General features: G+C 43.8%; 1 protein-coding gene across 4 annotated transcripts in view; it reads right to left on the bottom strand.

Annotated features, from left to right (window-relative positions):
• Positions 1 to 3,560: 3,560 nt before the first annotated feature.
• The window catches only part of dnajb5 (DnaJ heat shock protein family (Hsp40) member B5), a 40,458-nt gene continuing 31,101 nt past the window's right edge, over positions 3,561 to 12,917 (bottom strand). For all 4 annotated transcript variants that reach the window (XM_063195706.1, XM_063195708.1, XM_063195709.1 and 1 more), the window contains exon 4: positions 3,561 to 7,110. In XM_063195706.1, the coding sequence (XP_063051776.1) occupies positions 6,877 to 7,110 (234 nt within the window). In that variant the 3' untranslated portion in view covers positions 3,561 to 6,876. The remainder of the gene's footprint in view (positions 7,111 to 12,917) is intronic.

Here is a 12,917-nt window from a genome sequence, read left to right on the forward strand (position 1 = left end):
GGAGGGATAGAGAGAGAGGCAGAGGGAAGAGAGGAGGAGGGGGAGGGTTGTTATACCTCCTCACATGCACAGTGACTTTGCAGAAACTTTTCCCCCTTCGCTCTGCAACAGACAGGAAACGTGTGCAGAATTTCACATCAACCTCAGGAGTGGCCATCTTGAGTATGTCACAGTGAATGCAAGTGGAACTTTAGCACTCCATGGTGTTTGCTACAGCCCATTAAGAGTCCAAAATGACTCTGAAACCACAAAGCGCAAGCATGAAAAGAGATGGAAAAATTACAAAACATTAAAATGATACACTGTAAAACATTGCAAGTCAGTTAAATGTAAGAAGTTAAGTTGCCTTGCTGACTTAAGTTTGTAAGTGGACTCAACTTGAGTAAGCCTAGAATTGAGTTAAACCTCAAGTTAACTTACAAACTTAAGGCAGCAAGGAAATTTACCTTTTTTAATGTTTAACGGGCTACATAGTTTTACAGTGTGGGATGCTGATATGAAATTGTTGACCATTTTAAAAACAGCTGTGTAGCTGCAGGACTACGGCAAATTCATCAGCCTGCGCCCTTCACAGTAACCCGACTATCGCGGACATCTGGAGTTAAGTGTAGGTCACCAAAGGTGTGGTTTTATAAAAAAAATCCTCACACATGATTAGGTAAACACTCGTCTGACATTTTTAATGAGCTGCTGCTTTAACTACTCACAGATTAGAAAATACAGTTAAAATAACAATCAATGTCGATGCAGCCATTGTTGCTGAAACAACTGTTGCGTTTTACTTATCTCCCCCCTTCTCCGCTACGTGTAAATTTTGACTGTCATATCTATGAAAATCCAGCAATCCTCATTGGTACTTCTGCTTTTTGGTTTGGGAGCAGGCCATGGTGAGTCTTCTAGAACCTTGTGTGAGCTCACGGATCTGAGCAGAAATACAAAAAGATCTGGCGATAGTCAGGCTACTTTCACAGTGATGAATGCAAGTGATGCTCATACAAAATGCAAACTATGAAAATGATGGTGTGTTGATATGAACTTGTTGACCAGTGTAAAAAGGGGCAGATAGTTATAGGCCTACTGCAGATTCATCAACAACCTTCAGCATTTATTAATCATATTCAATATCATTGGGCTTCACAGAATGCTCTAGAATTAAAGCAGCACTATGCAACTTCTTCAAGTTAATCAATCTTCTCAGGCAGTAGAGGCTATTTTTGCAAGCCACTGCAGACAGCATCGCATTAGAAGCCAGCACATTCGAATGTAGATCGATCTTCTCAATGACAAACACAAATTAACAAGTCACAAAGCTGAGCCCGATCTCTTCCCCCCATCACACACACGCGGGCGCACACACACGCACGCACGCACGCACACACACACACGACAACTCCCACTCCCACTGACAGTGACGGGTCTACCCTCCCTAATAGCAGCAGCCATGTGTCTGGCATGTGGCCAGGGTTTAATATCCCAACAGCCTGCTGCCTTCTCGGGCCCCAGTGGGGGCTATGACATCACACGTGCCATTCCCACATCTACATGAGGTGTGTGCCTCAGTGCCACCCCACCTCCATCACAGCAGCCCCGATCGGTGGGAGGTCTGTGTGGGGGGAACAGGGGCAGTAGGCTGGTGGGTGAACATGTAGGCTTGGGGTGGAGAGTATATGTAAGCCGGGGATGGAAGGCAGTGTGTGTGTGTGTGGGTGGGGGGGTGTCCAAGTCATTCAGTTGGTTTGAGGTTAGTAGCAAGAGCCCTGGCCCTGAGGGTAGTGTGTCTGGAGGGACCCGGGCTGGTGGGGGCATACAGTAGGGACACGTATATGGTTGGGGGCCGGTAGTCACCTAAAAAACTGACTAGTCCCGTTAAAACTCAAAAGTGCCAGTACTTCACACTGGCCCACTTAAAGCACTGGTAATAGGCAGTGGGGATATGAACTCAACTGTAGGACCTTTTCCACACATTGCGATGAACTCCTAGTCTGAACACCATGCACACACAGTTGTGTCGCTGATCGCTGGGCCCTGAGGGGAGCTCTGTCCAGAGTGGTGTAGATGGGCAGGGCCGGTGGGCTGGGGCTCGGACATGCAGGGAGGTTCAGTGTGACTGAGTCACTAGGACCCATTGTTTATAGGAGGCCCACGCACAGTCCGATTTATGTACATTTACAGCTGGGGGGTCCATTGGAGCTGAATGTACATAGGGCTCAAAATTTGCTGATACGACCCCTGGGTACAAGTGTGGGGGGGTGGAAGGCAGTTGTGGGTAATAGCTTTAGTACTTTTCCCACACATCGAAATGAGCCCAGCGATTAATCTCTGCAGGAGAAGACAGCAGTTGGGGGGTGTGTGTGGGGGGGTGTAATGACTAATGAGCCCTGCGTGATCCCTGAGGGAGCTCTGTCTGTCTGTCTGTCTGTCTGGGGGGTTGAGGGGGGCGTAAGGCAGTTGGGGGATAATAGCTTGGAACTCTTTCTCCACTAGCGAGGCTGTCTAGGAATTCAGCACTGGTGGCATTCCGCGGGGGCCATTCTGTCATTCCAATTCCACAGCGCTGACGTAGCATTTAAACACACCAAATGATTACGCTGCTAGACAGTCTGCCTTCTGTCATGCAAGTGACACACTAGCCAGTTAGTGCACCAGATACGGAAACCCACAAATGTTTACAACGTAGCAAAAGAAATACAACATCCTAAAATGACACCTCATATTTTTTTATGAATTAAAAGGTTAAAAGGATTGGAGTCACATGAAATGTGGCATCATTGCACTGTGATTGACACAACTAGGATGAATGACATAGGGGTAAATTACCGTAAGAAAATGACGATCAGATGCACAAAAAACACCTACTCATATACTAAAGGAACATGGTGGTGGGAAAAAAACACTCACATATGCAGACACACACACACACAATTGAGATTCAGTCCACTGACATCTATACAAATGTACTCAATGTTATGGTTTATTTCGTTTCACTGTAAAATGGTTTATCAAACACTGAGGGGGTTCATACATACACACTGTGTGAATACTGACAGGTTGTAAGATTTCCAAAGACATTCTCACTTTCAGCCCCGATTCTTTGACACGATCAGGAAAAAATCCATTCAGACAGTCGGACAATAGATCCATGAAAACATCCATACCACCCCCTGTGCCTTCATTCCCCATGTAGAAGCACTGAAGAGGAACTCTCATACCTTAATGCTGATGCAATAGTATAATTTTATTGTCAGACTGATGATGGTCTGACTGTGGCTGGAACGTTTCTAAAATGCAATTAAAGTACTATTGTGTCAATATTAAGGTGTGCAAGTTCCCCTTGCTTGCTTCCAGCTTACCCATTGGAATCTATACCCATCAGGCATTAAGTCCAAAGGTGCGATACCTCTACTGGAAAGTTTATTCTCCATTCAGCCATCCCTGTGGCTTCATTCTCCATTCATTGTTCACCATTTGCAGAATGCCTCAACCTTGCACTAACAAACAACCTAATGAGGAGGAGACCTGCTGCTAGTGTCTCACTTCAAAGGAGAACCTTTTGTTTAGCCTTTTCCAAGATCCTGGTCAGCTGTTGAAGGCATGGGTTGATTTCATATGTATTGTTTATGCTTAAAATGTCTTGTCATGCTCCAAATATCATCTCAAATGTTAGTGCTGTGTTGTGCCTGTCTGCTGATGCTGCGTAACATTTGGAATAATATTTTGAGTATTGCGGGGAGAGGAATAAGTTGTGTCTGTGGGGTAATCACGTAAAAATCTTCAGGTGCTCATCGGTATCCAAAAATGCAAACCGTGAAGACAAGAGACACTCCGGTCTGTTTTAAAGTGCTATATTGAAACATGGACATCAAGCTGACATGTTTTGTTTGTGTGCGACCTTATTGGGGCCTAGAAGGCCCTGAAGAAGGTCTCACACAACTGAAACACGTCAGTTTGATGTCCATGTTTCAATAAAGAACTTTTAAACAGACTTCAGCATGCCTCTGACACCCTCTCTTGACTTCACAATATTTTGTATGTTAAGAGATCTCAAACAATATGTAAACAAGCCCATGTTCCCATTAGCTGGCCAGTGGTTCGGAAAAAGCTGAACAAAAAAAACGAAGCGTCTTTGGCTACTGTCAAGACAAGGGCAGCGTGACCAATGTAACAGCATGCTGAAATTGGCCCCAGTTCTCCTTTTAGCCCCAAGGTCAGATTTGCGGGTGCACAGACACACAAGACTCACATCTGGATTGCTGTCCCAGTACCCGCATCCCAACCCCACCCCCACCCCCACCCCCACAAATCCATCGAATCCAATCCATCTAATACATCCAAAAGTTTCTTCCGATTCACCATGAACACGTCCTTTTTTCTTTCCATCACTGTAAGCATGCTTTATAGGCCCCTTCAATCCACTGTCAACTTCTATGGGGAAATACTGTAAAAAATGTACAGCTTATATAGGAATAGAATAAATGGAACCAGAAGCTGCAAGGCCAGTCACAGTGACTTGTGTCTGAACATTTTAATATGTCATCCACCCTCCATGTCTCTCGCTGTGTCAACAACTGTGTCTGAACAACAAGCACCAAGCAGGACTGGTGTAGGGGAAAAAATAAAAAAGCAAAGATTGATATCTAAATAGGACTGCTTCACACACAACCGATGAGGCTATAAGGATCCAGTCCAATTGAATGCATGCTACTGCCAGTGATAAATCCATCTCTCAATTCTACAGCCGTCTTCACATTCTTCAGAGTAGGTTTGGAGATCCTGCAGGCTCGTTCGCAGACCTAACATAAGACTTGACTGGGTCAAGCTTTGCTAATACAAAGAGGTTTCTGGAAATGTCCTTCAAACATTTGAAATGTCAACAACATCAGGTAAAAATTTAGCAAAGGCAGACAAAACAGGTTTAATAACATTTGCTAACATTTGTTAACAATAACATTTGTTTTGTAAAATACAAACAGCATTTCACTGTTCCTTAAAAAAATGAAATGAAATGTAGAAATGACAAGCACCAAGTTGCAGTGAGAAGCAAACCAACCCCCTGCCCCCTGCCAGTACACTAGCTTCAACAACATGTACAGTGTGTGTTCTCACTGACTGTGGTTTCATTTCTAAGCAACACAGTACTGAGCATACTCTGTCAATAAGCCTTTCTGATTTACACACATGCACGCACGCACGCAAGCAGCGCGCACACACACACACACACACACACACACACACACATTCTCCTCTCTCCATGGCGGCAAGCTACCCGTCTTTCTGACTACTGTATAGCCATGGAGATTTCTGGAATGCTCAGTGACAGAGAATATTCAGTGGTGTTTGTGATTTGAGCCCAAACTGACACCGGTAGGTTGTTCTACGTTTGCTGCCAACAGAAACCCATCTGATCCGAAAGACGGTGAGATCAGAGGCTGTCGACAGTCAAGGAATATGAAAACTGTAATATACACTGTCAAGTGTGCGTTTGTATGTTATTTGATCACGTAAGCGCAAGATTGCTCCTGTGCTATTACTATTTATTGTGTGATTGACATGTTTCCCAGCACTTTTTTTTTACTATATATAAAAAAAGGAATGCTGGTTGTAGCCAAGTTAAGGCACTCACCCAGTGTGAAATGTGATTCAAATGTGTACCATAGCGTATGTACCGCAAGGTTAAGGCAGTTTGCCACACGACACAATAAGCATACAGAGATGTCAACCCTGGGTTCAGAAGGTAAAAAACCGAGCCACAAATTTGATCCAACCAGCTCTAAATCAGCTGATCCTCTTGAGCACTCACGACAGGTAGACAAGCTACTCACCTGTGTTTGAAGGAAACTGTGGCAGAGGTTTTTTTTGTTTTTTTTACTTCTGTACCGAATTTTTGACACTTCTGACAATAAGCACCTTGATTGGTTTGGGCTCTGAGAATTGCTTATTGTAACACCACCTGAGGCCTATAGCCTACTACAAAGCTGGTTCAAGAGTAAACCAGGTTAAGTTAAAAGGTAAATCATAGAGCCTGAGTTAAGAAAATGAGGACTCCAGGCTCTTCTATTAGATGATTTACCTCTTAACTTAACCTGGTTTACTCCTGAAGCAGTGCTGCAGTATAGGCCCCTGATGTGGTGGGTTACGAGTCCTGATAGCCTTTACTGTGACTGCAAATGAACTCTAGCTGTGTGTGGTGATGTTTGTTATTTATTGAAGGATGGAATAAGACATAATCAATTAGATGAGATATTAGTCCATTCACCATGATGGGATCTGTTATGGATCGATGTTTCAGTGATCGGGAAATTGAAAGTTCACGCAAAACAGCTGATTCAACTGATTCAAAGACAAAACAGTTTTTCCACGCTTCTTTGGAGAACATCCATGATTTTAAAAAAAGCAAAAAATATCCAACTGACGTATGAAATGGAACGTTTGCCTTATAAACCTTATTCCGTAGACAAATGGGGGGCAAAAAGCGTAAATAAAAAAGGGGGTATCCTTACAAAATATCCTGGATTAAAAAAAAAATAGGCCAGCGTCTATCCATTTCTATGTGTACAAACAGCAATTCAAAAAAAGGCAGAAAAAAAGAAGTGAGGTTCCTCTTGGCACACTCTCGTGTGTGTGTGCGTTCTTTTGTCCGTCTTCAAATTATATATTAGCATCTGTGTAACAACAGCCATAAGGTATATGACGGTATAATGTTTTTGTATTTTTTTTTCTTTTTTTCCTTTTCTTTCCTCTTCTTTACAAAAGCAAATAAACAAACAAAACAAAAAAGTAGTTCCGAAACGAAACGAACAAACAAACAAAACAAAAAAACCCAAACAAACAAAACTGAATGAACAACTCCAAAAGAAGTCCCAAACGAAGTCGACACTTTTAAGACTGTGGCAGGTGCTGTTTGATGATCTCGCGGGACTGTGGGGGTATCCTGTCGGGGAAGCGCACCTGGAACTCCACGACCAGGTCTCCACGCACCAAGGGGTTCTTGGGGTTGGGCAGGCCCTCGCCACGCACCCGCTTGGTGGTGCCTGGCTTTATGACCTCGTTGCACGCCAGCGGGATCACCCGGTTCTCGATGGTGGGAATGTTGATGGTGCAGCCACACAGCGCCTTGGAGAGGAGGACAGAGGAGAAGAGAGAAATCACACTTAGCATCACACGGGCTTTATATTATGAGAAGAAGAGAACAGAGGAGAGGAGAGGAGAGGAGGAGGAGAGGGGAGAGGAGAACAGAGGAGAGAAGAGGAGAGGAGAGGAGGAGAGAGGAGAAGAGACGTCACACTTGGCATCACATGGTCTACTAGTAGGAGAGGAGAGAGGAGAGGAGAGGAGAGGAGAGGAGAGGAGAGGAGAGGAGAGGAGAGGAGAGGAGAGGAGAGGAGGGGAAGGGAGGGGAGTGGAGAGGAGAAGAAGAAAGAGGAGAAGAGACGTCACACTTCGCATCACATGGTCTAGTATGAGGAGAAGAGAACCGAGGAGAGGAGAGGAGAGATGACAAGAAGAGAGAGACATCACATGTTGCATGGTCTACTATTAGGAAAGGAGAGGACATAAGAGATGAAGAGAATAGAGGAGTGAAAAGGAGAATAAGAGAGGAGCAGGTAGAGGAGATGAGAGGAGTGGGGAAGGGGGTGATGAAATCAGAGGAACAGAGAAGAGAAGGGGGGAGAGGAGATGGGGAAGGGCGAGAGGAGATGAGAGGAGAAGGGATGAGAGGAGAAGGGTGAGACTCTGTACTTGCTTGAATGTCCTCCTTGTATGTCCCTGAGGTCTAAAGTGTCTGCTAAATGTAATGTCATGTACGTCATGTAACACCTATTGAATAGTGTCCTGTGTGACTGACAGGCCCATGCGTTATTGCAGCCAGGAGTTTACAATTATGCGGTCACTTCTTTAAACGTGAAACTATTCATCAGTTTCACAGAAATGTCAAATACACGTGACTTGTCCCTCACACGATTATGACGTATCCTCTGGTGTGGGCACTCAGTAGGCCTCTATCACATCCAGGGGCGGAGCAAGCCATTTTGGGGCCCTAGGCGAAATATAAGCCTGGGGCCCTCAAAAGTCATCATAGAGACATACAATTCTGTGTTTTGGTGCTATTTTTACTGTGTTTTCTCATTTATATCTTCGATGACTTACAGTATTTGCCTACTGCTTGAACACTATAGGCTGATGCTTAGACCAAAATAGCATATTGTTAAGTTGTTGGTAACATAACTTAAACACAGTGTGTCCATACCTTAAACAAAAGTTCTGCTTAACACTGTAGTAGCAATTCAGCAACACACATTTTGCTTTATGCAACACACTTGCTCATGTCACTGCACACTTTTTCCTTCATAAGACACTCCATTAAAAAATGAACACTCATCATATCATTGGGAAAACACATCTGTTAAAAAACAAAACACACTGGATGTATGACAAGATTTAGGCACCGACAATAAAACACATGCTTTCAAAATTAACCACTGTTCTGCCAGTTACAAAGTTGCATTCTTTATATTGCATTGCACTTATTTTATTTTGCATTTATTTGTTTTACTTTGATTGCTTCTTTGCTAAATTCACATCTTCCTACACTCAAACAAAACAACAAATATCACAATGGTACTAAAGAGGAAGATATGGAGTATGGCATTGACTGACTCAAGTTCTGTAAAACCTAGCCTGATGCCAGGAGTAGCCTTTTGTCTTCATCATCACATGTTAGGTATGAACATGATAGTTTGTAGAAATACACGTAATAGTGTCATTTTCAGAACACAACCAAGCAAACACTTGAGCAACCTGACTGAACATGATATAATTTTGATGATGTCATGTAGATGTCAGCTGCATATTGTGTCTCGTATCATATTTAGATGTTTGAACATTTGTGAATATACCCAATACACAAACAAGTGGTTCATAAGCTCACCTACACACTGTTGAGTGATGTAGGCCTACTGTTTATATTTTGCTTCGGTTTAGTAATATCCTGTACTGTAAGGTGCAGTTATGTAATGTACAGTATTGAATTTTGGGGTCTTGTGAATATGTACATTCTGTGAGTCTGAATAGACTGTCACAAAAAGAAAGACCGCTGTGTTTTGTATTAAGTAGACAACTGTTTTCACATTGATCTAATTTATTTTCTCATTTGGTGCTAATGTGTGTCTTTTGACATGAAAATGAGGCTTTGACAAAAGATTGTTGAGTTTTTATGGCAATGTTAAGGTTTTGGAAGCAGAGTTTCATGCTGCCATAAATGTGAAGGGTTTATCTTGAAGTGTTGAGAGTAATTGGCTTGTGTGTAGAGTTTTGACTCTATGAGCGAAATTTTGCAAATTGTGTGCAAGCAGTAGGCAAAAACTGTAACATAAGTGACAAAAATAAGATCAGGCCCACTTTGTGTGTTTACCGCCACTGATGTGACAGTTGGGGCCCCCATGGAGGTCAGATTTGTTTGGGGCCCTTGGCAATTGCCTAGGTTTGCCTAATGAAAAGTCCGCCACTGATCACATCTAATGACTAACAGCTGCCATGTCAAACACCTTGGGGTGGTAATATCTGAAGAACTGTCCTGAACACTACTGCAAATCTTCACATACATTTTCCTCCACATTTGTGTGTGTATGCATGATTCGGTGTGCTTGTGTTAGTGTGAGTGTGTGCTTTGAGAGACAGAGAGAGAGAGAGAGAGAGAGAGAGAGAGAGAGAGAGAGAGAGAGAGAGAGAGAGAGAGAGAGAGAGAGAGAGAGAGAGAGAGAAAGAGAAAGAGAGAGAGAGAGTTTGCATATGGGTGTAATCTTGAGAGCTTGAATTTTGCACTTCAGGGAAAGTGCCTACTGGCGTGCGTGCGTGTGTGTGTGTATAGCTTACTGTACGTATGTGTGTGTGTATGTGCGTGCATGCGGGTGTATACTGTACATGTGTGTGCATGTGTTGTGTGTGCTAGTTTGTGCAAGTCTGTGTGTGTGTGTGTTTGTGTGTGTGTGTGTGTGTGTGTGTGTGTGTGTGTGTGTGTGTGTGTGTGTGTGTGTGTGTGTGTGTGTGTGTGTGTGTGTGTGTGTGTGTGTGTGTGTGTGAGTGTGTGTACATGTGTGTGTTAGTGTGTGCATATCTCTGTGTGTGTATGTATGTGTGTGCGTTGTTTGTGTTTGCATGTCTGTGTGTGTGTGTGTGTGTGTGTGTGTGTTTGTGGAAGGTGGAAGTGCCGAGGGAGGCTAAGTTTAGCTGGTCCTCTCATTACACAGAGCTGATGAAGTAACAGCCAAATCAGCTGAGCTCATAAATAGCTGTCAGCTTCATCAGGCGAGCGGAGCTGTGGACCATCGTCACCAGCGTCTGAGGCACCCAGCTATACTCATGAACGGCCATCCGGGTACTTTGCTCTTAAATTTGCGTTACGCCCCTTTATGGGTGAAAACAAATCGAATGTCTCATTGACTTACATGCCACATCGGCTAGTCTAAATGAACACATTCCATGCTTCAGCCACGGCTATTGTTTGGCTATTATTTGAACAGCCGGTAACACAACACGTTTTCGGCATGTTGTGCGTGAACAACGCTGGTCTACATGTCCCTATCTTTCGTTTATTAAACCCCAACATCACCAATTGACTTGCATGGGTCGTTTTCCCCCACAAATGGGCGTAACGCACATGGAAAACGTCACACCGTTCATGAGTATAGGCCTGGGCTCCCTCAGAGAGCAGAGACTAGTGAACAGACACTTTTACATTACATTACATAGCATTTAGCAGACACCTTTGGCCAAAGCGACTTACAAGGAAATGTAAGCAAGAACAGCGTAAGGCACAGTGTACAGTTGCAACACTGATAGCATTGTCCTACACAGAGTAAAGAAGAAGACGTAGCAAAGAATAAGTTTAAGATCATGGCACAAGTCCTTGGCTGGGATCACCAGGTGTTCAGTTTTAGCTAGGTTTAGCTGAAGGTGATGTTCCTTTATCCATGTAGCTATATCAGAGAGGCAGGCTGAGATACGTGCAGAGCCAGTGGAGTCCTCTGGATCAAATGACAGATACAGCTGTGTGTCATCAGCATAGCAGTGGTAGGAGAAGCTGTGAGCATGGACAACATGGTAGTGGTAGTGGTAGTGGTAGAAGTAGTGTACATGGCAAATAGGAGGGGTCCCAGCACCGACCCTTGGGGCACCCCTGTGGAGAGGCAATGAGTTGAGGACAGTTGCCCTTACTACTATAAACTCTGCATGCTAAGAAATATGATGCTAATGACTCTAATGCTAACTACAAATGCACTCAGAGAGTGCAGACCTCCGCCAAGGAAGCTGTTTGATAGCACATTTATTTGACTATGTTACTCCCTTTTTTCTCAAGTCTTTCTGCCTTGTTTTTGTGGAGTTAGAAACTGGAATGTCAAAATTCGACCTATCCTGCAATGGTGAAGAAACTTTTTTAAAAAAAGTCCTGGATTGGAACCGTGATCCGGATCACAATCAAAATTCAATCACTTGCTCCTTGTGCCATTTCCAACAACTCCAATTTCATCAAAATCCGATCATAACTTTTTGAGTTATCCTGCTGACAGACAGACAAACAGACAGACAGACAGAGGTAATAAATCTAAGTAATGAACACACTGAGAAGAAAATGATACGCACATTCATGTTCAATACCAGGAAATACTGTAAATAGTATGTGAAAATCAAAAAACGGCAGACTGTTCCTTTAAATTGGTAAAAGCAGGACATCTAACCCTGATGACCTGGCCGCTGAGTTGTGCTGCATATCAGGATGATGCTGCATCAGTCTCCCTCCCCCTTCCACCCACACGCAAAGGGAGACAACAAGAAAGTAGGTGACTAGTACAAAGGAGAGTGGACTGAGTTAAGGGCTGCAGGCAGCACATCACTTTGAATGTGTGACCTCATCTGGCACGTTGACATCACTGCTGTATGCATGGATAACCAGCCAGCTGAGACACAGCGCATGTGGCACTGCAATGCAGTAGTGAGAAGATAGTTTGAATGTGAGACATTGGAGATTGCAAAAACACCTGTTTTTGTATGTCACACTTAGCAGTCGCTTTTATCTACAACAACTTAGAGTTATTTAACAGGGTATTGGTTACAGTCCCTGGAGTAATGTGGGCTTGGGTATCTTGCCCAAGGGCACTTCAGCCATGGATGGGGGTGTAGGGAGAGGTAAGGGCAGGATTCCAACTCGCAACCTTATGATCTTAAGTCCACCTCCCTACCTATTATGCCACAGCTGCCCGTATGTCATCATAATATCTGTAGCATCATATTTTCCCATTAATTGTATTTTAGAACTGTGCTTTCTGAATAAACCACCTTGTAAGACTTACTGTATATACATCTAAGAGTGTGGCCTCTCACTGCTGAACTGGATAGGTTTTTACACAGCCGAAGGCTTCATTCATCTGGAGATGTTACAATAACAAAAGCGTGTCGCTGCAGTGTATATGGCCATCCGGCTGGGATCAACAGTCCACCTCTGCAGTGTATATGGCCATCCGGCTGTGATCAACAGTCCACCTCTGCAGTGTATATGGCCATCCGGCTGTGATCAACAGTCCACCTCTGCAGTGTGGACTGACAATAGTGCAATACATATCAGCAGATCACTGGGGGGAGGGGGAGAAGGGAATTTACAGTAATATATGGTTATCAAAGGAAGAGCTTGATGTACTGCATTCAAACAAAGGGGAGAGCAACGGGGAGAGAGTCACAGTACCAGAAAGCGAACCAGAAAGAGAGGCAGGAGAGAACATGAGAGATAAAGGGAAAGTCACAGATGGACAGAGAGAGAGAGAGAGAGAGAGAGAGAGAGAGAGAGAGAGAGAGAGAGAGAGAGAGAGAGAGAGAGAGAGAGAGAGAGAGAGAGAGAGAGAGAGAGAGAGAGAGGAACAAAGAGGGAA

This window comes from Engraulis encrasicolus, chromosome 3 (genome assembly GCF_034702125.1).
Source record: "Engraulis encrasicolus isolate BLACKSEA-1 chromosome 3, IST_EnEncr_1.0, whole genome shotgun sequence".
NCBI classification, from domain to species: domain Eukaryota; kingdom Metazoa; phylum Chordata; class Actinopteri; order Clupeiformes; family Engraulidae; genus Engraulis; species Engraulis encrasicolus.